At 51.6% G+C, this 22,209-nt stretch overlaps 7 protein-coding genes across 7 annotated transcripts; 2 read left to right on the top strand and 5 right to left on the bottom strand.

Moving 5' to 3' along the window:
- Window positions 1–152: 152 nt before the first annotated feature.
- On the bottom strand, window positions 153–1,622 carry PHACADRAFT_209387 (uncharacterized protein). The gene is made up of 5 exons (XM_007396120.1): window positions 1,480–1,622; window positions 1,405–1,422; window positions 716–729; window positions 484–658; window positions 153–437 (listed from the first exon to the last, which is right to left on the bottom strand). Exons 1-5 carry the CDS (start codon window positions 1,604–1,606, stop codon window positions 415–417), a joined length of 357 nt encoding a protein of 118 aa, XP_007396182.1. The 5' UTR covers window positions 1,607–1,622; the 3' UTR covers window positions 153–414.
- Window positions 1,623–3,006: 1,384 nt separating this feature from the next.
- Window positions 3,007–5,014, bottom strand: PHACADRAFT_195925 (uncharacterized protein; the record flags this gene model as incomplete). The annotated part of the gene is made up of 11 exons (XM_007396119.1): window positions 3,007–3,094; window positions 3,153–3,425; window positions 3,475–3,632; window positions 3,684–3,854; window positions 3,906–4,034; window positions 4,104–4,219; window positions 4,281–4,298; window positions 4,357–4,484; window positions 4,537–4,725; window positions 4,774–4,800; window positions 4,857–5,014. 11 exons carry the CDS (start codon window positions 5,012–5,014, stop codon window positions 3,007–3,009), a joined length of 1,455 nt encoding a protein of 484 aa, XP_007396181.1.
- A 662-nt stretch (window positions 5,015–5,676) lies between these two features.
- On the bottom strand, window positions 5,677–8,227 carry PHACADRAFT_209385 (uncharacterized protein). The gene is made up of 14 exons (XM_007396118.1): window positions 7,979–8,227; window positions 7,815–7,923; window positions 7,731–7,757; window positions 7,491–7,679; window positions 7,311–7,438; window positions 7,241–7,258; window positions 7,073–7,188; window positions 6,899–7,016; window positions 6,834–6,847; window positions 6,619–6,785; window positions 6,545–6,567; window positions 6,410–6,491; window positions 6,087–6,359; window positions 5,677–6,028 (listed from the first exon to the last, which is right to left on the bottom strand). The coding sequence occupies exons 1-14, from the start codon at window positions 8,175–8,177 to the stop codon at window positions 5,944–5,946; spliced, it is 1,548 nt and encodes a 515-aa protein (XP_007396180.1). The 5' UTR covers window positions 8,178–8,227; the 3' UTR covers window positions 5,677–5,943.
- Window positions 8,228–9,643: 1,416 nt separating this feature from the next.
- On the top strand, window positions 9,644–11,211 carry PHACADRAFT_121833 (uncharacterized protein). Its single transcript, XM_007396117.1, has 6 exons — window positions 9,644–9,784; window positions 9,837–9,908; window positions 9,962–10,350; window positions 10,402–10,521; window positions 10,574–10,882; window positions 10,929–11,211. Exons 1-6 carry the CDS (start codon window positions 9,715–9,717, stop codon window positions 11,193–11,195), a joined length of 1,227 nt encoding a protein of 408 aa, XP_007396179.1. The 5' UTR covers window positions 9,644–9,714; the 3' UTR covers window positions 11,196–11,211.
- Window positions 11,212–11,446: 235 nt separating this feature from the next.
- On the bottom strand, window positions 11,447–13,715 carry PHACADRAFT_256793 (uncharacterized protein). The gene is made up of 13 exons (XM_007396116.1): window positions 13,550–13,715; window positions 13,389–13,497; window positions 13,069–13,333; window positions 12,889–13,016; window positions 12,822–12,839; window positions 12,654–12,769; window positions 12,479–12,596; window positions 12,405–12,418; window positions 12,190–12,356; window positions 12,117–12,139; window positions 11,980–12,061; window positions 11,658–11,930; window positions 11,447–11,603 (listed from the first exon to the last, which is right to left on the bottom strand). Exons 3-13 carry the CDS (start codon window positions 13,227–13,229, stop codon window positions 11,519–11,521), a joined length of 1,185 nt encoding a protein of 394 aa, XP_007396178.1. The 5' UTR covers window positions 13,230–13,333; window positions 13,389–13,497; window positions 13,550–13,715; the 3' UTR covers window positions 11,447–11,518.
- A 670-nt stretch (window positions 13,716–14,385) lies between these two features.
- PHACADRAFT_144742 (uncharacterized protein) lies at window positions 14,386–16,886 on the bottom strand. The gene is made up of 14 exons (XM_007396115.1): window positions 16,558–16,886; window positions 16,393–16,501; window positions 16,311–16,337; window positions 16,075–16,263; window positions 15,895–16,022; window positions 15,828–15,845; window positions 15,659–15,774; window positions 15,485–15,602; window positions 15,414–15,427; window positions 15,199–15,365; window positions 15,125–15,147; window positions 14,983–15,064; window positions 14,661–14,933; window positions 14,386–14,599 (listed from the first exon to the last, which is right to left on the bottom strand). Exons 1-14 carry the CDS (start codon window positions 16,754–16,756, stop codon window positions 14,509–14,511), a joined length of 1,554 nt encoding a protein of 517 aa, XP_007396177.1. The 5' UTR covers window positions 16,757–16,886; the 3' UTR covers window positions 14,386–14,508.
- Window positions 16,887–17,531: 645 nt separating this feature from the next.
- On the top strand, window positions 17,532–22,089 carry PHACADRAFT_184617 (uncharacterized protein; the record flags this gene model as incomplete). Its single annotated transcript, XM_007396114.1, has 15 exons — window positions 17,532–17,681; window positions 17,752–17,976; window positions 18,032–18,056; window positions 18,115–18,215; window positions 18,276–18,327; window positions 18,410–18,734; window positions 18,798–18,900; window positions 18,965–19,216; window positions 19,269–19,370; window positions 19,421–19,451; window positions 19,499–20,455; window positions 20,506–21,179; window positions 21,229–21,441; window positions 21,495–21,605; window positions 21,640–22,089. The coding sequence occupies exons 1-15, from the start codon at window positions 17,559–17,561 to the stop codon at window positions 22,087–22,089; spliced, it is 3,744 nt and encodes a 1,247-aa protein (XP_007396176.1). The 5' UTR covers window positions 17,532–17,558.
- Between the last annotated feature and the right edge of the window lie 120 nt (window positions 22,090–22,209).

Here is a 22,209-nt window from a genome sequence, read left to right as displayed (position 1 = left end):
TCTTCTCTGCGATATACTCCTACTCACCTCGAGACGGCAAGCTTATCTTGAACTCACAGCGCCTTTGATGATACGATAATTATCAGTTTTCATAGCAAGTGCCTGTTTTCACTCAGGCTGCGCGATGTAGTGAATATCTCACTAACGTACTAAATCAGGCCAATATTTTCACACGGGTGCCCCGGAATCTCGATCCTTTGTTCCGCTCCGAAAGTAAACATAACTTCAAGGCGGTCTAATGTTTTATTACAGATAGATCACGCATCCGCCAAACCGGTCGTCCGTATCAGGCTCTCTGCTCCTGGACAACGCGGTTTGAAATGTGCCTCGAAAGGTTTTGGCAAGCTATGGGCCTATAAGCATCACCGAGCTACAGAGTGGCATCAGTACTAGTGTTGCAGAGAAGATACCAACCTAGAGGGAGAGGTGAATGCCCTCTGTTCAGCTCGTAAGCAAAACCATCATAATATACACGTGGTTGACTGTTCGCGCCGCAGGACCTCCTGATCACAGCCGTAACGCGGGGAAGAGACTGCCTGTCGTCTATCCCTGGTAAACGATGTCGACCGACGACACGGTCGAGCTCCTCTTGCACGAAGGCTTGTGCCTCTGGATGGATAACTGTGGCGAAGATGAAAGTGGTTAGTGCGATGATCGTCTGCAAATCATGTCAGTTCAAGTGCACTGTGCCAGTGTCCGAGGTGTTTCCACGCACCGTGTCTGAACCGGCTGTGCACACTCAGCACTGGGTGGTAGGTGCAGTTTTTTTTGCTTGCATAACCAGCCAAAAGCTAGGCGAACAAGAACCTGTGTTTAACCGGTTTTCATTCGAGAAAACTTGGAGACAAACCTTCCTTTTTCACTAGTTTTGTGCGTTTCAGCCTCTTTTAGCCGGTTTTGCACCAATTTATGCACCAATTTACCCCAATGTACAACCGGGGAACAATCGGTTCTTGTTTTCCCAATTTTGACTGGGTTTCTTCAAGAAAAAAACGTGCTTACCACCCTGTGCAGTCAGCATGCATGACGTATACTCCGCGACAAGCGGGTCTCACCTGCGTATGCTGTCCCCGTGAGATTCATCAATATCTCATCGAACTTTGGTGCGTCTATCCCGTCAGCATTGGACAGTAAGGATCCCGCGAGGCACGGTTTGGTACTGCCTTCTTTCTGTCACAATTATGCACCCCGGCGCTATTAGATGCATGCTAGAACAGAGTTTTGAGAGGGGACGTGCCATCATCGCTTTAAATTGGTTATAAGGCACCTCATACATGGCATCTACCAGTGCCTTTCATTCGACCGCTTGACGTTTGAAGTGTGCCCCAGGAAACCATGATGGCGCGTACTTTACTGCATGACAAATAAGGGTTGGGTGGCCTCCGAAGATACGTAAGGACGGACAGATCGGGAAAATGTCAACTGTGGAAGGAGGAATTAGCACAACGTGACATACAAACGTAGCATTCAATGACAAACCAAGATAAACCCCCGCATTGATGAGGTTGGTGACCGTATGCACGGCCTTCTCAACAAGCTCGATACGGGAGTCGCCAGGTCGTGCGTCAAACGCATACACGACATCAAGGATCATAGACCCTGCCATGCTAGAGAGTATCAAGGCTCAGAAAGGAAGGAGATATGTCCGTCGCGGCTTACTAGCGGACATGCGGGGCGAAATCGTCTCCAGAATCCAGAAGCACTCGCAGGAGCCTGTGGACGACTTTCGCTTGTTTGGGATGATGCTGTGGAACTGCAAGAGGGCGAAAATGCTGGTGGAACAGTCGACGATGCTTCCTCCAGCAATTACCGTACGGTAGAAGCGCCCAGTTACGATGCCATCCAGTGCTGCACAGGTGTTAACACCGTACTTCCCTTGGTACGGTACGCTTACAGCTCAGTTACCATGACGGATTGTTCTCTAGTGATAATGATTACTCATGTGTCGGGCGAGATGCGCACACAAATTTGTACACTTACTTGTTAGAGTATACGCTCGGTCGCTCATCGAATAACTCTCTAGCGGCTTTGGCGCTGTTTACTACATAGATGTGCATGCCGAGGGCCTGTAGATGGACGATATCGGATCCTGGAAAACATGGTGGCAATGAAGACTTAGCTCGCTGCCCATATATGAGATAGCGGACTTACCATACTGACGCGCTCAATCCCTGTACACAATCCAGCCATTCCCCATTGGCACATCAAAAATGTTACCAATGATAGGAAGCCATTTGGGCCCGGGAGGGTACTGACGGCGTCGCAGCTTTCGCGAGGCAATGATCCAGACAGCGGATAGTGCGATGAGAATGTACAAGAGGGTCGGCTCCGTGATATCGAAGCGGAGGCACGTTCAGAATGGCTTTACCACAAAGGCACAGCGCATGCGACTCCATAAGTACGCATCGAGTGATTGCGCCTGTTTGATACTAGAAGGCACGGAACGCGAGTATCGTATTGTGTAGTAAAGGAACAGAAATGCACGTCAAGTGACAGAATGTGTGACGAGCGACTCATCTGCACAAAGTAATGGCAGAGCTGAACGAAATAAAACAGAGTCACCAGGTTTCATATATGCCATCGGATATGCCTGTAATGATACGCGCTTGTAGCGGTGTCCATGATGGGTAACTCCTTAGTGTAGATGGGAGGCCATGTGAATGGTCTCATGACGTTTGTGCTTCGCACGATGCTCTGAACGGTTTTCTGCCTTCAAAAAGCTAAAAAGGCCACCTATCGGCGATAATAGCAAGCATTAGCCAACTATGCAAAAGCAGGTACGATGACACGAGGAAGTTGTGCTGAGCGCTCTTGAGCGCGACGAAAGTTCAACTGGCGGTGACGCGGTGAGCGTTCGGCGATCGCTCCGACTCCCCGCAGAGTTGGATAACACAGCTGGATGGCAACATCTCGTAGATGGTGATCGTTATGTATGTGGCATGGCGCATACATTCTTACCAAAGTAGGTGCGCCAAAATTCTTTATTTCCCAGCACGCGCAGATAAGCTACGCATCTGCTAGAGCAGCTGACCGTATTAAGCTCTCCGCTTCTGGATAACGCGCCTTGAAACGCGCCTTGAAAGGTTTCGGTGGGCTGTGAGTTCGGTTTTAAGCATCAGCGTGGCGTTTAAATCAATAATATGTGCGCTTACCTGAAGACATGAGGGACAAATTCTTCCCTAACCTCGACAACCTTGCCGTCTTCGTCCACAGCCTTCTCTATGGTGAAAACAGCGAGGATATTCGATACAGCCGTGAAGAGCGTTTCTAGAGCAAAATGGCGGCCCGGACATATCCTGCGTCCGTAGCCGAACGCTTCCATGGGTTTCGGGACATCTTCGCGCAACTTCCCATCTTCGGAGAGGAACCGTTTGGGATTGAACGAATACGGGTCCGGGTAAGTATCCTCGTCGTGAAGAATCGCCCTGTTCAACTCTGGTCGGCTAAAGACATAGCTACCGATCCATGACGCACCATGAATTGCCCATGATTATTGAGCCCTCTGGGATATGATAGCCATTATACTCGTCGTCGGCCATTACACGGTGCGGAGTAGCTGAAGACGAAGTGCGGTCAATCATAGGTATGCGGAGCAGGGGAAATGCAAACATAGCGGTAAAGGCGAGTGCCATCTATCCAGCCCTTGAGCAAAACATATACGATCCGCACGCGGTCTACCGTACGCACCTAAGGGTTTCGTACATCACGGCTGTAACGCGAGGAAGAGATGATTCGTCGTCTATCTCCGGTAAGCGATCTCTGCCGACGACACGGTCAAGCTCTTCTTGCACGAATGCTTGTGCCTCGGGATACAGGACCATGGCAAATATAAACGTCATAAGCGCGATGCTCGTCTACGTGATACGGCGTCAGCTGTGCACTATGCTCGAGATTTTACCACGCACTGTGTCTGAGCCACCTGCGTACGCTGTCCCCGTGATATTCGAGAAAATCTCATCAAGCTCTGGCGTATCCGCTCCGTCGGCGCCGGAGAGTAAGGATGCCGTGAGACACGGTTGAGCGCTGCCTTGTTTCTAGCATTGTTAGACCATCCAGGGCCATGAATCGTAAGCGATAACGGAATCTCGGTGGAGAAGACGTACCATTGCGGCCTTGAACTGACCATAAGGCATTTCATGCATGGCATCCATTAGCGCCTTCCACTTGGCTGCTTGACGCTTGAATCGCGCCCCGGGAAACCATGCCGGAACGTGCTTCACTATGGGAAAAAGTGAGGAAAAAGTGACTTTCAAAGGTCAAAGATACGTCTCAGAACATACGGATTGGGAATAAATCAACTACGGAAAAGGAGAGTGAGCATAACGAAAGAGATGTGCCCAGAATGTCGCAACTGACCAAGAAATATTCCTCCATTCATAATTTCGGTAGCTGTGTGCACGGCCTTCTCCGCGAGTTCGATGCGAGGATCACCAGGTTGCACATCGAAGGCGTAGACAACGTCGAGAATCAGAGACCCTGCCAAGCTGAAGAATAGTGAGACTGAAAATGGAGAAAGACGGAATCAGCACCACTCACTAACGGACATGCTGAGCGAAGTCATTTCCGGCATCTAACAGTAGTGGAAGAAACCTCTGGACGGCTTTTGCCTGCTTTGGTCGATACTGTGGAACCGCAAGGGGCCGAAAATATTGGTGAAATAATCGGCGATGTTCCCTCCAGTAATCGCCGTACGGTAGCAGCGACCAGTTACGACGCCATCCACTCCTGCACCAACGTCAGAATAACGTTGCCGCCAGTCACTGGGAGACTAACAGCTCGAGTAGCATGACAAACTGCTGCCTAAAACAGCTGTCAGCCTTGCACGGAATGTAACGCGTATAGATATATCTGCTCACTTGTCGGAGTATATGTGGGACCGCTTCTCAAACAGCTCTTTGACGGCTTTGGCACTATTAGCCACGACAATTCGCATGCCGAGAGCTTGGAGATGAATGATATCAGAGCCTGAGTGGGTAAACGTTGTGAAAACCAGCTCGACGCTCAGATATGACATGTCGGTCCTACCATACTGACGCGCCCAGTCCCTGTACACAAGCCAGCCGTACTCCATGGGAACGTCGAAGGCATTACCGACGATAGGGAGCCCTTTAGGCCCAGGAGGATATCGATGGCGCCGTCGCTTCCGGAATGCGATTGACCAAACAACAAACAAAGGGATCAGAAGATACAGGGAGAATACTAGCATCATCGTGTTGAAACTCTTGAAGCGGGAAGTGGAGGTAGAATGTGCGCGAGTTTGTAAACACGCGTCGAAGCACTGCTAGAAGGCACGGGGCGTGAGTACCGTGGCTATATGTGATGCACTTACGTCAAAAGCTTGAGCGGGTTCGCACGTTAAGTATTAATATAAGATGACGCTAGCGAGCTGATGCGAGAATCTAAGCGAGCATCTCTGGGCTAATATGTGCAGCGGCGTCGCGGGGTGGCAGATGTTGTTTAGCGAATGAGTGTTCGAATGGTCTTGTGATGCGCATGCTTCCTAGTGGAGTCTGAGACTCTCTCCAACACCGTCAGAAAAGTTATAAGCTGCCAAGTGGTAGATGCGGGAACCGTGTCAGGCAACATTAACGATGCGAGGCGCTGGCGGCGCTTAGTAATGCGGAGATTGCCGGGCAGGCATTCGGCGATCGCTCTCAGAGCTTGTCAGAGAGACTCATGTCGGCAACGCATGCGTCACCCGGAGGTGGGTGTGCCAGTCGGCCGCAGATGAGACGATATGGCCGCGAGACGTGTGCAGTGGCGTCGCGCGACGTAACTCAACATAATCGAAGCGTCAGGACATGTGTGCTTCATGTGAGAGCCTGAGCGATTCTGAAGCATATAACGGAGTCGATGCATATGACATTGCACGCGGCCCATTTTCTCAACAAATAACCGAGGAGCGAACATTCTGGCACATTCGCAGGATGTCGTAGGAGAAATTCAATCTGTGAGAGAAGTGGAGCGAACCAGAGACTCAGTTCCTGGGAATCGCGGTGTAATCCGGCACTCGAAAGGTTCGGGCATGCTAGTGCTTGCCTCAGCTTCCTCGCCTTCCAGAAGTGAACAGCGCATCGTCCACTCACCTAAGGACCCGAGGAGTAAACTCCCCCTTCGGCACAATCTCCTTTCCGTTCACGTCGGCTGCGCGCTCAATCCTGAAGGCTGCAAGGACGCTCGAGACGGTCAGCCAAAGCAGGTCCTGAGCAAAGTAGCGACCGGGGCAAATCCGCCGTCCGAAGCCGAACGTCTCGATGGGATAGTGAGCGCCATCGTTCAGCGAGCCGTCTTCGTTGAGGAAGCGCTCCGGCTTAAATAAGTCAGGATCAGGGAAGAGTCTCTCGTCGCGCAGCATTGCCCTGTCATCCCGGAGTCAGGCGTTGCCGCGTGAAATAGGGGCTGGACGTACCAGGAGTTGCCGATAACAACGGTGCCGGCTGGGATGTGGTACCCGTTATACTCGTCGTCGGCAATAGTCCGATGCGCAAGCCCTTCCGTAGTACTATGAGGCTAACGTGACTAGTGAACGAGCACACTAACCCACCAATAGGTAGAATTGGATGCCAGCTGCAGGATAATAAGCGCCTATCATCCGTACAAAGCGGTCGACGAACTTACCGCAGGACCTCCTGAACTATAGCAGAGATGTACGGCAGAGAGTCCCGGTCCTCAATGTCGGGAAGGCGTTTCCTACCTATAACCCGATCAAGCTCTTCATGTGCACTGGCTTGTGTCTCAGGGAACATGACCATAGCTAAAAAGAACGTATAAAGCGTCGTCACTGTCTGCGGCAAATGAGCTACTATCCGTGCATTCTGAAGTGCACTACGTACTGTATCAGACCCAGCTGTGCAGACATGTCAGCACCGTGGCACGAAACGAGATGCATGCTACGTACCGATAAACGCCGTCCCGGTCAGGGATATAAAGACTTCCTCTAGATCTTTCATGTCCTCAGTGTTCTCAACTTCAGAGAGCAAGGTGGCTGCGAAACATGGTTTAGCGTTGCCTTCTTGCTAGAAATTAACAGCCCGAAGTCAGATTAGGCTACCTCGTTGCGACAAGAACGTACCATCGTTTTCTTGAATTCGTAGTAAGGAGTCTCATGCATTTTATCGACGAGAATCTTCCAGTTGGCGGCCTGCCGCTTGAAACCTGCACCAGGAAACCAGGCTGGCAGGTATTTTACTGTACCACGCTACATCAGAAGTGTCTTCGAAGCAAAGTAAAGGTGGCACACAGATTGGAATGACGTCCACTGTGGGGGAGGCGTATTAGGACTCTGCATATACACGAGAGATGAAACGCACCCAGGTACACGCCGGCAGCGATGATGTCCATTGCGGTCTTGACGCCTTTCTCGACCAGCTCTACTCTGTGGTCTCCAGGTTGGACGTCGAACGCGTATACGATATTGAGAATTATTTTCGCAGTCATGCTGTAACGGCCTGAGTTATCAAATGGGATCGTTTACGACAGATTTCACTCACAAACGGAGGTGATCCCGAAAATGTTCCGGAGAGTCTAGGAGTGACCGCAGCAAACCATGAACCCCTTTGACCTGCATTGGATGGTAGTGCGGAACAGCCATCGGACGGAATTGTTGGTGGAACAGCCTTCGACGTATCCTCCAGCCATCGCCGTACGGCAGCAGGGAGAAATTACGATGCCAGCCGGTTCTACAGAGACTGGTCAGAGGACTGGTCTTCTGGCAAGGACGTAAAGTTCACAATTCTTGTATCATGACCGACCGTTGTCTGGGGGAGATGTTGAGTCTTGTCCGACATCGGGCCAGCAGATAGCCATAAGCTTACTTGTCTGAATAAATACTCGAGCGTTTCTCGAGTAGATCCTTTGCAACCTCCGCGCTGTTGATTACAACGATGTGCGTTCCGAGCACCTCGAAGTGAACAAGATCAGATCCTACAAGAAATATGTTAGATGCGAATATTTTGCTGAAACCGGGTAAGTTACACACCGTACTCTCGCCCAAACTCTCTGTATCTCTTCCAGCCATAATTCTTAGGTATATCGAAAAGGTTGCCGACAATAGGTAAACCTCGCGGGCCCGGGGGATACCGTGGACGCCGTCGTGAAGAGATAGAAAGCAGGCAGACAAAGAAGAGGCCTGCGCAAAAGTACAGCGGGGATATGTGGTCGAGAATTGGGTGCGCCATGCTGAACAAACTCGTTCGAGCACCGAGACCTGCGATTTTGGCTCTGCCGCCATCGTTTTTTTAAGCATCCGTATGGCCTTAAGGTTTGACATGAGAAAATTCCAAGCGACGGGTTGTGCCGGCAAGTTGAGGGGGAAACACTATGGATTCATACCCGAAATGGTCAGACGGAGCCATGGGTCGAAGCATTAGTCACAAGCCGAAGCCTCGTGCTTCATAGGGTAATGATGTGCTCGCACCGACTATATGAAAGGGACATCTTCTACCCCTTAGACATCATACATGACGATCGTAGGTCGGCTGCAATTATGAGCTTCTGTGGAGAGCATGCGCATGAATGCCGAGTCAGGGGATCTGCTCTCAGGGTGTGGTTGGTATTGGAGTACTGATACGCGAACCTGGTGTGAACTATAAACATCATGAGAAGGGACAGGGGTACAGGGAGCACTCATACGCAGTTTGATTCTCGGCGAAGCAGGGCGGGGTCAAGTGCTTGACAAAAGACATTACAGGCTCGTGTAAAGTCAGTGGTAGGTGCGGCCACAGCATTGTGGCGCGGTGACGGCCGACGACAGCGATCAACGCGTGAGGTCACACTTCCGAACGATACCGACATCAATGAAGATCGGCGAGCCTAGCGAGCTCTGCACAGCGAACAGTCCTCGAGTGCCTGTCGTGATCCGTGAGCCATCCGGTATCCAGGCCGGCTTCGTAGCTTTGCAGACTATAAAGGCCCTCATGGGTGCGAGTCGCGTAGTAAACCGCTTCCGACGGCGGAATCTGGTAGCGCACCCGGGGGTAGAGAGCTCGTTGTTGCCTGGTGGCAGGCGGGTACTGGAATGAGGCGTTTCGTGTACATTTTGCCAGGCGGCCAGTCGGACACGACAGTCTTTGGATTTCGGTAGCGATAGAGAACCCCTGACGCATGCACTGGCATACACTCGGAGGATTCGCGCATCTGGGCACTCAAGGAAGCCACAAGCCAAGAGGTGAGAGAGGAACTTGAGGTGATACGCGCGAGCCAGGCCAAACTCCTCCTCGGAGTCAAGGAAAGCATTGCGAAATACGTCATGCGATGCTGAGTGGTTCTCATTGACTGGGCAAAGAGGTGCGGATAAACGGAAAGGAACATCTCAGGACCGGCGTGATCTGCCCCGTGTCGTACATAGGATTACTTGTAAAACACTTCAATCATATCAATGTGTGAACTCAAGCGGGTGCACGATCCGCAGGGCAGGATATGTTGCCTTAACAGAGAGTCTGAGGAAACACATGTCAATAACGCGAGGGGACATGCCTTTCTTGGGTATAGGATGTCCGCTTTCGATCTCTGATTGAATCTCCGCTCTGGCTTCGCGACACATTGTCGGTACTTTATATGATCGAGCCTCTCGCCATTGCGACATGGGACCTTTCCATCATGTCGACACAGGCCTGCTACAGAGTGCACACCTATGCCCAGATGCTCAACCAAACAATACCTCTGGTGAAACCGCCCTCACCGTCTGCAGAGCCGGATGTTCATCGAGCCTATCGAATGATGGAGGACGAGGTGACCACCTTGAGGGAGAAGTTGCTGTCTCTACCGCAAAGTGAGAGGGAACAAGGTGTGTGGAACGGATACGTGTGGGTTTTGCTGCTGATAGAGAGCTTTGCCAGCAACGCCACAACGCTCTGGTTCTGAAATCACTTGGGTTCGTACTCCGGCCCCCAGCGCGGAGCATTCGCCAGGTGATGGTCGGACTCCTTCTAGAGCCCCTGTTCACGAGCTGACGGTCAACCAGAGCCATCCCTTGTCAAGCGTGCTCGGCAAGGTCGCGAAACTCCAAGCTCGCCCGGAGGAAGAGCGCGGTCGACCCCGGAACCTCCCATCTTGAAGAGGCACCGCCTTCAGGGTGGCAGCGTTTCTAACGCGCCTTCCAGACAGCCTGCGGCTCCCCAGAAGGCCTCTCGTGCGCAGAGAGTTAACGGTTGCCGTACCAGGGACGCCGGGGATGACGTCATTGGTCAGCGACAGGAGCGCGTCTGCAAGGACGTGGATCTTGGATCAGTCACCACGGAGGAAGTAGCAGCTCTGATTCAGACGCGAGTGATGGGAAAGGGAACGGACGTGGAGGATGCAGCGCTGGTGCGGCTAGTGAGAGGCTTTCAGGCAGGGTCTTTGGAAGACTGGGTATGCGACCTCCTCATCACGGATCAGCCTCTTTCTGAACGACTTGAACAGCGAGCGCACCTCAGGGAATTGGCAGGCTGTAGGCCCCTCGTGGCGGCAGAGTGGATTGGGAGTTGCGATAACCTCGACAAAGTTGAGGACTCTGCCATGAGGCTGATTCAGCGTCACCAGGTTCGTGGCTATATTGCAAGCCGCCGTACGGTACTTGCTCATGGTGTTTCAGGTGATTGGGGAAATGGTGGACAACGAGGTCGGCTCCGCATACATAGCCGGAGCTATTCAAGTCATTGAGATCTTGAAATTCGCTATGGATTGGAACGGCACTCGCGGAGAGGGCAGCAAGCGAGGGAAGACGCAGTTTTACATCCGCGCCTTTCAAAATTGTCCGCCCTATGCAGAGGCCTACCGCACACTTGGAGACAAGGAGCGACGTACCGTCCTGGAAGAGCATAAGAATGCATTTGCTACGTGGAAGAAGAGGAACGAGATTGTCGTTACAGCAAGAAACCGCCTATTAACGTTGTACAATGCAGTAAGTCGGTTATTATATACCATCACCTGCTACTGACGGCTACAAGTTCGGCTGTGCGGTGATCGTGGACCCTTTCTGGAGACTAGACTCTATGGGGAACCGCTGCTCTCGCAGTTTCACGGCTGTCGTCGAGCGCGTATACGCCAGGATGTGCGATGAGTCAGAGGATCCCGCTTCGACGCTGAAGGAGCATAACAAGGTCGCATACACCGCGTTAAAGAGGATTTTCACTGTCGTGCACTCTCAACAGCTGGCGGCGAAGATCGGGAATTTTGTAAAGGATCATGAACCCACGTTTGCACTGGACTGGTAGAGACATGCACGTTGACTATTGTCCGTAGCTATTGCGCGCTTGACGAAAAGAGTGGGGGATTCACAGGTCAGAGCACAACGAGCTGGTGTAACCCCCAGGAAGCGGACCACCCCGCAATATCTTGTGCATAACACAAAGTTAGCGTCCAGAAAGGTAGTGTCAGAGTACTATTGGTATTCCCAATTAGGGTTTACATCACTTATGTAATCAAATACTTTCCCACGATAGTTTGCGCTGACACGGTATATCGGCACACGGTGTAGCTTATTCCTAGACAGCGAGATACATATTCGCGGAGCGTCGTGTGTAACTGAAAATATCCCTCAATCTGCTAGCGCAGCTGAACGAATCAGAGTCTCAGCCTCAGGGAACCGCGGAGTAAATCGGCATTTGAACGGTTTTGGCATACTGACGACCGTCAGCATACAAGTCCGCTGTTCAATTGGCACGCTGTTCACGCACCTGAGAAAACGGGGAGTAAACTCTCCTTTCGGCTCGATGACGTTTCTGTGCTCGTCGACTGCGCGCTCGACCTTGAAGACAGCAAGGATGGTTGCGATACCTAGCCAAATAAGATCGTGTGCGAAATAGCGTCCTGGACAGATTCGCCGACCATAACCAAATGCTTCGACGGGATAAGGCATGTCGTCCCTCAATGATCCGTCTTCCCTTAGGAACCGCTCCGGCTTGAATGCTTCAGGATCTGGAAAGACATCCTCGTCATGGAGTATAGCCCTGGTCGCTCAAAGTTAGACAGAGTAACAGGGTTAGGTGATGGTCATACCATGTGTTGCCAATGACGACGGTTCCAGCTGGGATATGGTACCCTCGGTATTCGTCGTCGGCAATGGTCTGATGCGGAACCGCTAGCAGCATATGCATAAAATCGGCAGAAAGTCGATGAATGTATGTAGTACCTACCAAGAGGCACAACGGGATGCCAGCTGTACGAGATGAGCTGCACTAACAAACGAAAAGAAGCAGCAGAGCTAACCGTAGAACCTCGTGGACTATGGCAGTAATGCAAGGAAGAGAATCTTGATCTTCTATTTCGGGCAAGCGCTTTCTACTCAATACTCGATCAAGTTCTGCACAGGCTGATATCTGTGTCTCAGGGAACATGGTAATAGCTTGAATAAATGTTGTAAGTGTCGATATAGTCTATAGCACATGATTAGCTAGCTTTACGTTTCATGTCGTGCTACTCACTGTATCGGACCCGGCTATATCGTTAACGGACGCATGAGCGTGGTAGTAGCCTGTAAGACCCATTCACGGCGTACCTCCGTATACAGATCCTGCCAAGGACATAAATATTTGATCGAGGTATGTCGCATCTTCGTTGTTATTCACGCTGGAAAGTAAGGTGGCTGCGAAACAAGGCTTTGCATTGCCTTCTCGCTACATAGTCGACGAGGTGATTTTAGTCGAGCCACGTTTCACAGTGCAAACACGTACCATCGACTCCTTGAACTGACCATAAGGGGTCTCGAACATACTGTCAACCAGGGGTCTCCACTTGGCGGTCTGACGTTTGAAGCCGGCGCCCGGAAACCAAGACGGGAGGCGTTTCACTTTTTGTCGCTAAGCTAGACGTACCAATCCAGCTGCATTGAATCAGCTCACAGATGGGAATTACGTCCACTACAGATAATATGATTATTAATAATGCGTGTAAGACCATCTCACGCACCTAGATATACACCGGAAGCGATAATTTCCGTCGCTGAATGCATTGCCTTTTCAACGAGCTTGATCAAAGGATCGCCAGGTCGTACACTAATAGCATACGCAATGTCGAGTATCATAGCCCCAGCCATACTAGAATTAGGTGAACACTTTGCACAAGTGGTCTGCAAAGTGCGGCGCTCACAAGCGGATATGCCCCATAAATTCTCCCGGGGAGTCCAGTAGTGACGGAAGCAGGCGGCGAATTGCCTTCGTTTGGCTCGAGTGATATTGCGGAACGGCCAAAGGGCGAAAGTGCTGATGGAAGAGCTTTCGATGTTTCCGCCAATAATCGCCATACTCCATTAGAATCCACATGCGATGCCAGCCAGATCTACGGCTCGGCTGGAGCAATCAACTCCTACAGTAGAAGAGGTACGTACAGCTCATGCAGCATAACCGTCTGTTGCCTGTCAGGTTCGGTAAAAGCTGACGCGACTGTGCCAGTAGTTACTGTGCGCTCACCTGCTTGAGTATTTATTTGATCGTTTCTCAAGAAGATCTTTTGTAGCCTTCATGCTGTTGAGTACCACGATGTGCGACCCGAATACCTCAAAATGAATGAGGTCGGACTCTAAATAAGGGTCGATTAGCAATTGAGGTGTGTGAGAGACAACGACATGCACCATATTGCTGTCCGAGCTCTATGTATTTCAACCAGGGGTAGTCGACGGGTACATCGAAGAGATTGCCGATGATTGGTAGCCCCTTGGGGCCTGGTGGATAACGCGGCCGTCTTCTAAAACGAGCAGCGACTAGGCAGAAACCAACGAGGCCTGCTAGCAGATATACGAGGGTAGAGCGAGAGGACATCAGGACGTCCATGGTGAGTGGACGTTCTCTAGCACTTGACATAAGTCGCGCATCGCTGTACCCACGAGGAAGAAAGGTCTGTCGTTGTAAGCCTCAAATAGGGAAGTGGCAGACACGATGAGTATCTCGAATGGCTCGATATAGTTTCTGTGCCCCCATACCTTGATGTATTGACTGAATGAATTTGGCGTTTTTCGTTCCAGAAGCTAATACAATAGCTATGTGCCATGTGCAGATTCCGGAAAATTTTCGCGTGAATGTCAGGCAACGAAAATATGTATTAACATGATCCGAGCTGTCGTACGTTACGGGCCGATGTGCCGAGCATTTGCATTGCTTTATTGAGATTGTCAGCCAAGTGAGCCCGAGTCTATTCTGAGCTGGAGATTCCACCAACCTGACGCGAAGATAGAGCCGCTGGTACGACGACGATGGCAGGTTCAGAGCCGGCGACCACATTTCGGCGCCTACATCGTGGCGCGGTGATGGCCGGTATACGACTCAACTCGCCTCCGCCCAACACATTTTCTGCCTGTCGTGAATCCATAACTCGACATAAGCACTCAAGACGTGCTCATATACGTATTTTGAAATGCCCTTAGACTATGCGAGGTATTTTTTCAACCTAGTCGCAGTCTAATTAAGGCAAGGTGGAAGCACTGGCAGGACTCAGCTGCTCATGAACCGAAGCCGCTTGTATAACGCCTCTCAGGCAAATAGCAACAGAGAATTATGTCGCATTATAGCGACGGCTCTATAACCCAGCTTTGTTTCATCCCTCAACGGTCAACGCAGCCGAACTAATGAGAGTCTCAGCTCCAGAGAATCGCGGGGTGAGTCGGCATTTGAAAGGCCTCGGTGCACTGTGATGCATCGCCTTAGCACCCAAATCTGATATTTAAGGGCATATGTATATCCGCCCACCTCATAAAACGTGGCGTGAACTCCATCCTGGGCTCAATCGTGTTTCCACGTTCGTCGACGGACCGTTCTATCTTGAAGACGGTGAGAATATTCGCGATAGCCAACCAGAGAACGTCGTGGGCAAAGTAGCGGCCAGGGCAGGTCCGCCGTCCGAACCCAAACGCTTCGATGGGTTCAGGTACTTCGTCCAGCAACGAACCATCTGGGTTGAGAAACCGCTCCGGTTTGAATGCGTCGGGGTCGGGAAAAATATTTTCATCATGTAACATAGCCCTGGACTCTTAAATTCAGATGGAGTCGTAGGGTAAAGTGATGAGTATACCAAGGATTAGCAAATATGACAGATCCAGCTGGGATGTGGTACCCTCGATAGTTAACATCAGTAATAGTTCGGTGCGGAATTGCTGCCAGGGTATCATGAATTATTAAAGCAATGTCAGGCTTAGAAGAGTAACCCCACTTGCCAAGTGGTACGACAGGGTTCCAACTGTGATATAGTGAGCAAAATCAAAGGGTGCGAAATATCAGATGGACGAACCGTAGAACCTCGTGTAGTATTGCAGTGATGTGAGGAAGAGATTCTTTATCTTCTATCTCAGGTAAGCGTTTCCTCCCGAGCACTCGATCGAGTTCTTCATGGGCTGCGACTTGTATCTCGGGGAACTTGGCCGTAGCTAACACGAATGTCGTGAGGGTTGCCACTGTCTATAGCGAATAAGATGCTAGCCGTGCATTCTGCGTTGCGACACTTACTGTATCAGACCCGGCTATGGCGTGAACGAACATATAAGCACGGATGCCCATAAGTTTCATGTATGACATACCTCCATATGCAGTTCCGGTCAGTGACATAAATACTTCGTCCCAGTATGTCATGTCTTCGTTACCGTTGACGCTGGTAAGCAAAGTGGCCAAAAAGCAGGGTTTCTGTTTGCCCTCTCGCTACAGATACGATAGACTGAACTCGACTGATAGCTGCGCCGGTGACTGAGACTTACCACCGACGCCCTGACTTGACTATAGGGGATCTCAAACATACCGTCTACCAAAGTCTTCCACTCGGCAGCTTGCCGTTTAAAGCCAGCCCCGGGAAACCAAGGAGGCAGATGCTTCACTATCTCAATGTTATATGAGATGTATCATTGAGATCACGTTGAAATGACTCACAAACGGGGATCACATCCACTACAAGTGATGTGAGGGCTACACGTGCATATGAAGCTGTGATACGCACCCAGATACACGCCTGAGTTGACTATCTCCATCGAGGTACGCATTGCCTTCTCGACAAGCTCTATTCTAGGGTCACCTGGTCGAACATCGAAGGCATACACCACGTCGAGTATCATAGCCCCGGCCATGCTAACGCAAGGTCAACAGGTCGCGCGATATATCGGGAAAGAGCTACGCTCACAAGCGGATATGCTCCAGGAATCCCTCTGGAGAGTTTAACAGTGACTGGAGCAGGTTAAGAACGGCCTTGGCTTGGCTTGAGTGATACTGCGGAACAGCCAAGGGGCGAAAGTGTTGGTGAAATAATCTTCTACGTTGCCTCCAAGCATCGCCATACTCCATACCGGCCCAGCTGCGGTGCCAACCAGTGCTATTTCTCCGTCAGAACATACACCTGTTAGATAAAATGGTACAAACAGCTCTTGAATCATAACCGTTTGTTGTCTGTGAGATATATTCAACGCCGCACCAGCTGCGCCAATGGCATTCGCATACTGACCTGTCTGAGGAGATACCTGATCGCTTATCGAGAAGATCTTCCGCAGCCTCCATGCTATTGAGGACCACAATATGCAGCCCGAACACCTCGAAGTGGAGGATGTCCGATCCTCAGAGGGAGCCTGTCAGTTACACATGCCTTCCCAAGAGATGATACAGGACTCACCATATCGGCGCCCGAGTTCTCTGTATGTTATCCAGGCATAATCACTGGGTACGTCGAAGAGATTGCCAATGATGGGTAAGCCTTTTGGGCCAGGCGGATAGCACGGACGTTTTGCAAAGTAAAAGGCAAGAATACAAGCGAAGACGAGGCCAACAAATAGGCATGCGAGAGCAGAACGAGAGGAAGCCGGGAGCTCCATGCTGGGTGAGCCCTCTCGAATGCCTGCCGTAACTCAATCCTTGTGTTCATCTGGCAATTATAAGCACCTGTCAAGCTACAGGGCGCGGAACAGAACGCTGCAGATAGCAAATCTCGTTGGAGTATCTGGGGAAGAGAGTTTGTTATCGCTCTTCTCACATGACTAGGAATACGTAACCGTCGTACCGCAGAAGAGCAGACCGAAAGCGGTGCTTCACTTGCGGACGTGGTTTTCCGCACTGCCGGCAAGTCATCCGCAGATGACGGTGATGTCTGCCCGCAGTTTTTTTTTTTCCTGGTACTACCTAGGCACCATGCTGCCTATGCCGCCCGTCCACATCGCCGTTCTCGACGCCAATGGAGCGCCGGTTCGTGGCATCTGTTTACACGCGTCATTCACAGTTGGCATGTCGCGTCCATCCGCTTGGTTGGTGGTACCTGGGGCGACTATCGACGCGGCCTGAGGCCTAGTGAGGGTTGGCGCCGAGCATTGAGCACTGGCACTTGACGAGCGCGGCAGTGATACGTGAGTATTCCAGCTTTGCGGGCTAATTAGGTGCCAATCGCTTATTTGCATACACGTTGGTTCTCAATACCACTGCAACGTGCACAGGGAGTAAGCTGCCCTTCGAAACACGCGGCGCAGAACGGGCGTCCAACTGTTGCAGTGCGGTGATAGCCGACGTACATCCCCGCGATCACGTGAGCGCACGGAACAGGAACTTGGAAGCACTTCGCGCCTCTTCTCCAACCGCTCCTCCAGGCTCTCATTAATTAACAATCGCAGCACGGACGCTACCGAAATGCGATCACGGACGATTGAAAACGCCCTCCAGTCTTTGAAGAGATCAGTTCAGCCCAAGTCTAAAGGAAAGCGCAAGCTGAACGCGACTGAGGAAACGCTTGGGCGCGTTACTTCATACCTTGTGTTCCTGGCGCGTACAAGCCATTCATCTGATTCTCTGTCATCAAAGTTAACTGTGAACGCTTGGATAGAACGGCTCTGCTCTTTCCCTGGATGCTGAGGGCAAGCTGTCGGAGGTGTTCCGGAAGCAGCTGCCAGTGCTGTACGCTGCATCCCCACGTAATGCTCTGGAGTTCGCGTCCACTCTCTGCAAAACGATCTATGAAGAAAAGATTATCAAGGCTCTTACTGCAGGAAAGAGTGAAGAGAGATCACGCTGGGAAGGCGTGCTCAATGCTGTGCTATCTGGTGTTTTGGTGAGCTGCCTTTTGCGCATCTGCACCGCACCTTTCGCCTGACGTCGCACACCAGGACCATCAAGATGAGCATCAAGATGGTGCGTCATGATTACTGCAGTAATTTGGTAGCAATTTGACCTCGTGTGCTAAAATTAGGAAGCTTCAAGGAGATTATTGGTTCCACCCTATATCCCATCCTCTGCTCGGTATTCTCTTCCAGTTCGATCTCTCAAATGGGTCCTGATCTGAGATGCACGGTGAGTTTATACTGGATCTCTTATTCTAGTCTGTGCATCTTAGATGATGCTCTGACATAGGGATATTCCGTTCTCTCTGAATCCGCTGATGGACACAGAGCAAATCAGAAACGTCTACTGGACAAGGATATGCTTGGGGGGCATGTATCACCTTTGTCCTGATCTTTTTGTAATACTGAAATGGGTGGCGACAGAGTCAAGCTCGGCTCTATGCTCTGGAGAACAAAAGGTATGGGATGAACAGAGTCGTCTGTCCAGAAGCTCATTTTCTCTCCAAGATTATCTCGCCATGGAAAGCATCCTCAACTTGTTTGCACGCATGATACCCCCTTCCGGCTCGACGGCGTCTGGTCGCGCGCAGCGGAGAGCCTTCATTCGATCCGTCTTCACTGACTCTAACCCGGACGACCCGAAGACGGGTGAAGAGTTGGCCCACATGGTCGAGCATGTATCTACACCCGACTGGGAGCAGACTGCAACCCGCATCATCGAGACCTTGGCCGCTTCCAACATTGGGTAGTGGGTGTTGTTGACTATATGCGCGTGTCAATGATGGCTTCGGGCTAACCGTATCCACTTTAGTCCTCAGCCATTCAGCATCAGCGAGGTTGTTACTGGAGAAGCCAAGCCGTCGGACCGCATCTTCGTGGATGAGCAGGGATTCTTGGCCAATGTGCTGGTCGAGGTATAGCTCGAGCATGCGATGTCAACGCTTCTGCTGACTATATGCGCCCTTGTGTCTCGTTCAGGACGACCTCTTCGACTCGCTCACTGCCCCTTACTCGACCGTCAAAGCAGTTGAGATATCCCAACGGCCTAGTGCGAAACGAGTGCCTGGGCAGCTAGCGACTGCCCGTACTGTTATTACGCTCTCAACGCCCGCAAAGCTGGGGCAGAAGCCGATCGGCATACTCTCGCCAGAGTTGTCGCCTCAACTTATGTTCACGCTCGGTATGGACGATGTTGAGCGCTTCCGGACAGCTCTCAATAGCCGTGGAATCGTGGGCCGTTTTCGTCATTGTGCCGCCCTCGATCTAACGAGCTGTTTTCCAGGGACACGTTGTCAACGTTAACATGTCCGTTAAGCAATCTATCTCGGTGTTTCCCGCGACTCTCGAGATGGACTTCGCGGGGAACCTGATAGACAGAGACGAGGTGAGATGGCCGTCTTTCGAGACACATCTTCGTTCTCATTCGCGCTTCAGGTGGAACATAGGGCTGAGAATCTGTCTCAACGTAAGTCGCTGGGATACCATCTTGGCCCGGCCTAATCACAACCTCAGTTTACGGAACGAACGACCTCAGCGACGATCAAGACGAAACTAAGAACGAGCGGTTCGCAAATACTATACCTGAGGAAATTCCCTGTATCGATCCAGCATTGCTAACAATCCGACCCCCGGGAACCGACTGCTCATCTACTGTTACCCAGACTGGGAATTCCTCTGCTAATGCTTCTATTTCTGCTGGCCTTTCTACTGCTGTATCCGGACCCGGACTTCCTCCCACGTCGCCCACTGTCAAGCCAGCTATTGCTTCTAGATGCACTCCTATTTCTGCTTGCTCTGCAGCTTTGGCACCTCCTATGACTCCCGTTAGACGTACTGCCAGCCAAGCCCTTCGCGAAAATGTCTTTGGGGCCAGTGACGACGAGCTTTCTCCTACCGAGTCCCCCCCTGGTCCGCCGAAAATCTCCCGGAAGCCAGCCTCGAAGCTTGCATCTCAATCCGCACCACAAAAGACCTCCACCGTCGCCAGGATCGCTCGGGGAAGACGAGTGCTTGACTCCGATGACGAAATGCCTGTCTCTACGCCGACTAAGCTGCCGCCGAAGAGCACCAAAAAGGCTGTGCCTATCTCCGACGACGAAATAGAAGATGTCTTGCATGCCACTAGGTCTCTTGTCTCTCGCCGCCGTTCGGCCCTGCCCATGACTCCGGTGACACCTGCGAAACTTTTGTCTTCTCGCCGGCAGTCTGTCGTGTCTAAGGCCGCCTCGATTATGAAACAATCAGACCCTGCTTCTGGAAAGCTCGCTGTTCCTGCTGCTGTCGCTGGTTCCAAGAATCGTCCCGCCCGGAAGAAGACTCCTGTCTGCATTGATGTTGACCTTGATCCCACTGATGATGAGCTCACTGTCCTGAAAACCAAACCTGTTGCTGCCGACCCGGTTATTCTCGATGGCCTTGACAAGACTAAGGATACGCTCGAATTGGACAGCGGCAAAAATAATAAACGAGGTATATCGATTTTGCTATGCGGCACTGACGATTACTCACCATGGCTGCAGTGCGAATGAGCTCACCGCTAGTGCAGCCCGTGAAGAAGTCCATCAAGGCTTCCCTGCGCAAGAAGGGCCAGCCTTTGCTCGATCCTGCACAGGAGCGAGTGAACACGGAGAAGACCAAGAGGAAGAGGACCGCCGAAGATGAATCTACCGACAGGAACCCCGAAGCCACCGCTTCCAAGAAGATAAGGCTTAGTCGTACGGAGAAGGCCTCCGCTACTCCGCCTGCCGCCGGACCCCAGGATGACAACTTTGTCTTCAAGCCCGACAGTGCCAAGGCGAAGAAGCAGTATCGCGCAAAGAAGGTCCGAACTAGCTCTCCTGCTCACACCGCCGTAGACTTCGACACGATACCGGATCCGACTGCATCTGTGACCAAGTCGAATAAGACCACCGCCTCCAAGGCGTCAAAGAAGGGAGCCGGGGAGCCCACGGCGAACGTTTCGGCTGCGGCCAAGGTCCCTGGTTTGGGCGCGACCGAGCCCAAAGCGGAGGCAAATACCCTGCAAGAGATGCATGTCAAAGCTGAGGTCGGCGGAGCGCCTCCGCCAGACACTGCGAAGGTTGAGAAGGCCAAGTCGAAACGCAAGCCCGCACCTAAGAAGGCTAAAGAGGCGAAGCCTGTGCTTGAAGTTGACGTCAAGGAGAAAGGCAAAGAAGAGTCGCCCAAGAAAGACGTAGGTTACTACTCGTGATCTCGTGAATGTAACCTGATGATATGAGCAGGTTGCAATCCTGAATATCGAGCCAGATGTGCGCAAAGCCGGAGAGGAACATATCTCGCCTACGAAGAAGTCAAAGAAAGCTCCTTGGGAAAGTCTCCACGTAGAGCAGGTCAAAGCTGCTCCGGTATCCATTCCTGCTCCGGTAGACCCGCCTGTCCTTACACCACCCGTTGTGGACCAGGTGGACTCTATCCTCAATGCAACGGAAGCTCAGGTACGCCCATGTTCCAATCCCAGGGAAATGAAAGTTTACTCTATCGATTCAAGCCTGCAGTAGAGCTCGACGATTTCAATGCAGAAGTCGCCGTCATGACTTCGACTCCCCCAAAGAAAATTCGCGCGAACGTCGGGACGGTGCCTGTGGGTCCGGTACAAAAGGTACCTTGTTCATACCTCTGCTTCGCGTTCCAAGCTTAAGCAACACTTACAGAAGATTGATGATGGGTTGGAATTGGCGTATGAATCTCCAATGAAATTCGCTACACCAAGCCCTCTGCCCATTAATCCTGACATGCGTAACGATGCTCCCAGAAAGACAAACCACGAGGTGCTCCTGGCAGCCCAAGCAAGAGCGACCGTTACCTTCGAGGAGCCTGAAACTTCTGTGAAGAAAGTCATTTCTCCTATCATGAAGCCGCAGGCCAGCGCTCTCAGGCCAGCACTAAGGGACAAGAAGCTTGAGTTTGCACCATCCTCGAAGCCGATACCAGCCAAGTTTGACAGGACCAAAGACTCCCCCCGACACAAGAGACCAGAGCCCACCGGAGTAGTGGATGAAATTGCTGCCGTCTTGCAAGATATTCAAGAGGCTGGTTCCCTTCCCGTTCACTGTAGGGAGGCCTGCTCACGCATTGTGCTATAGGCTATTCTGCACAAGATCACCAGCAATGTCGAGAGCGTGCGCCACGATATACGGCGTGGTCGCGACCAGATTCTTGCCGAGGCGGCCGCTGATCTGATGGACATGCGCGCTGAGAGGTAA

Source organism: Phanerochaete carnosa, assembly GCF_000300595.1.
Source record: "Phanerochaete carnosa HHB-10118-sp unplaced genomic scaffold PHACAscaffold_5, whole genome shotgun sequence".
NCBI classification, from domain to species: domain Eukaryota; kingdom Fungi; phylum Basidiomycota; class Agaricomycetes; order Polyporales; family Phanerochaetaceae; genus Phanerochaete; species Phanerochaete carnosa.
Note: the sequence above shows the minus strand (reverse complement) of the source record. Positions and strands in the feature narration are given on the sequence as shown.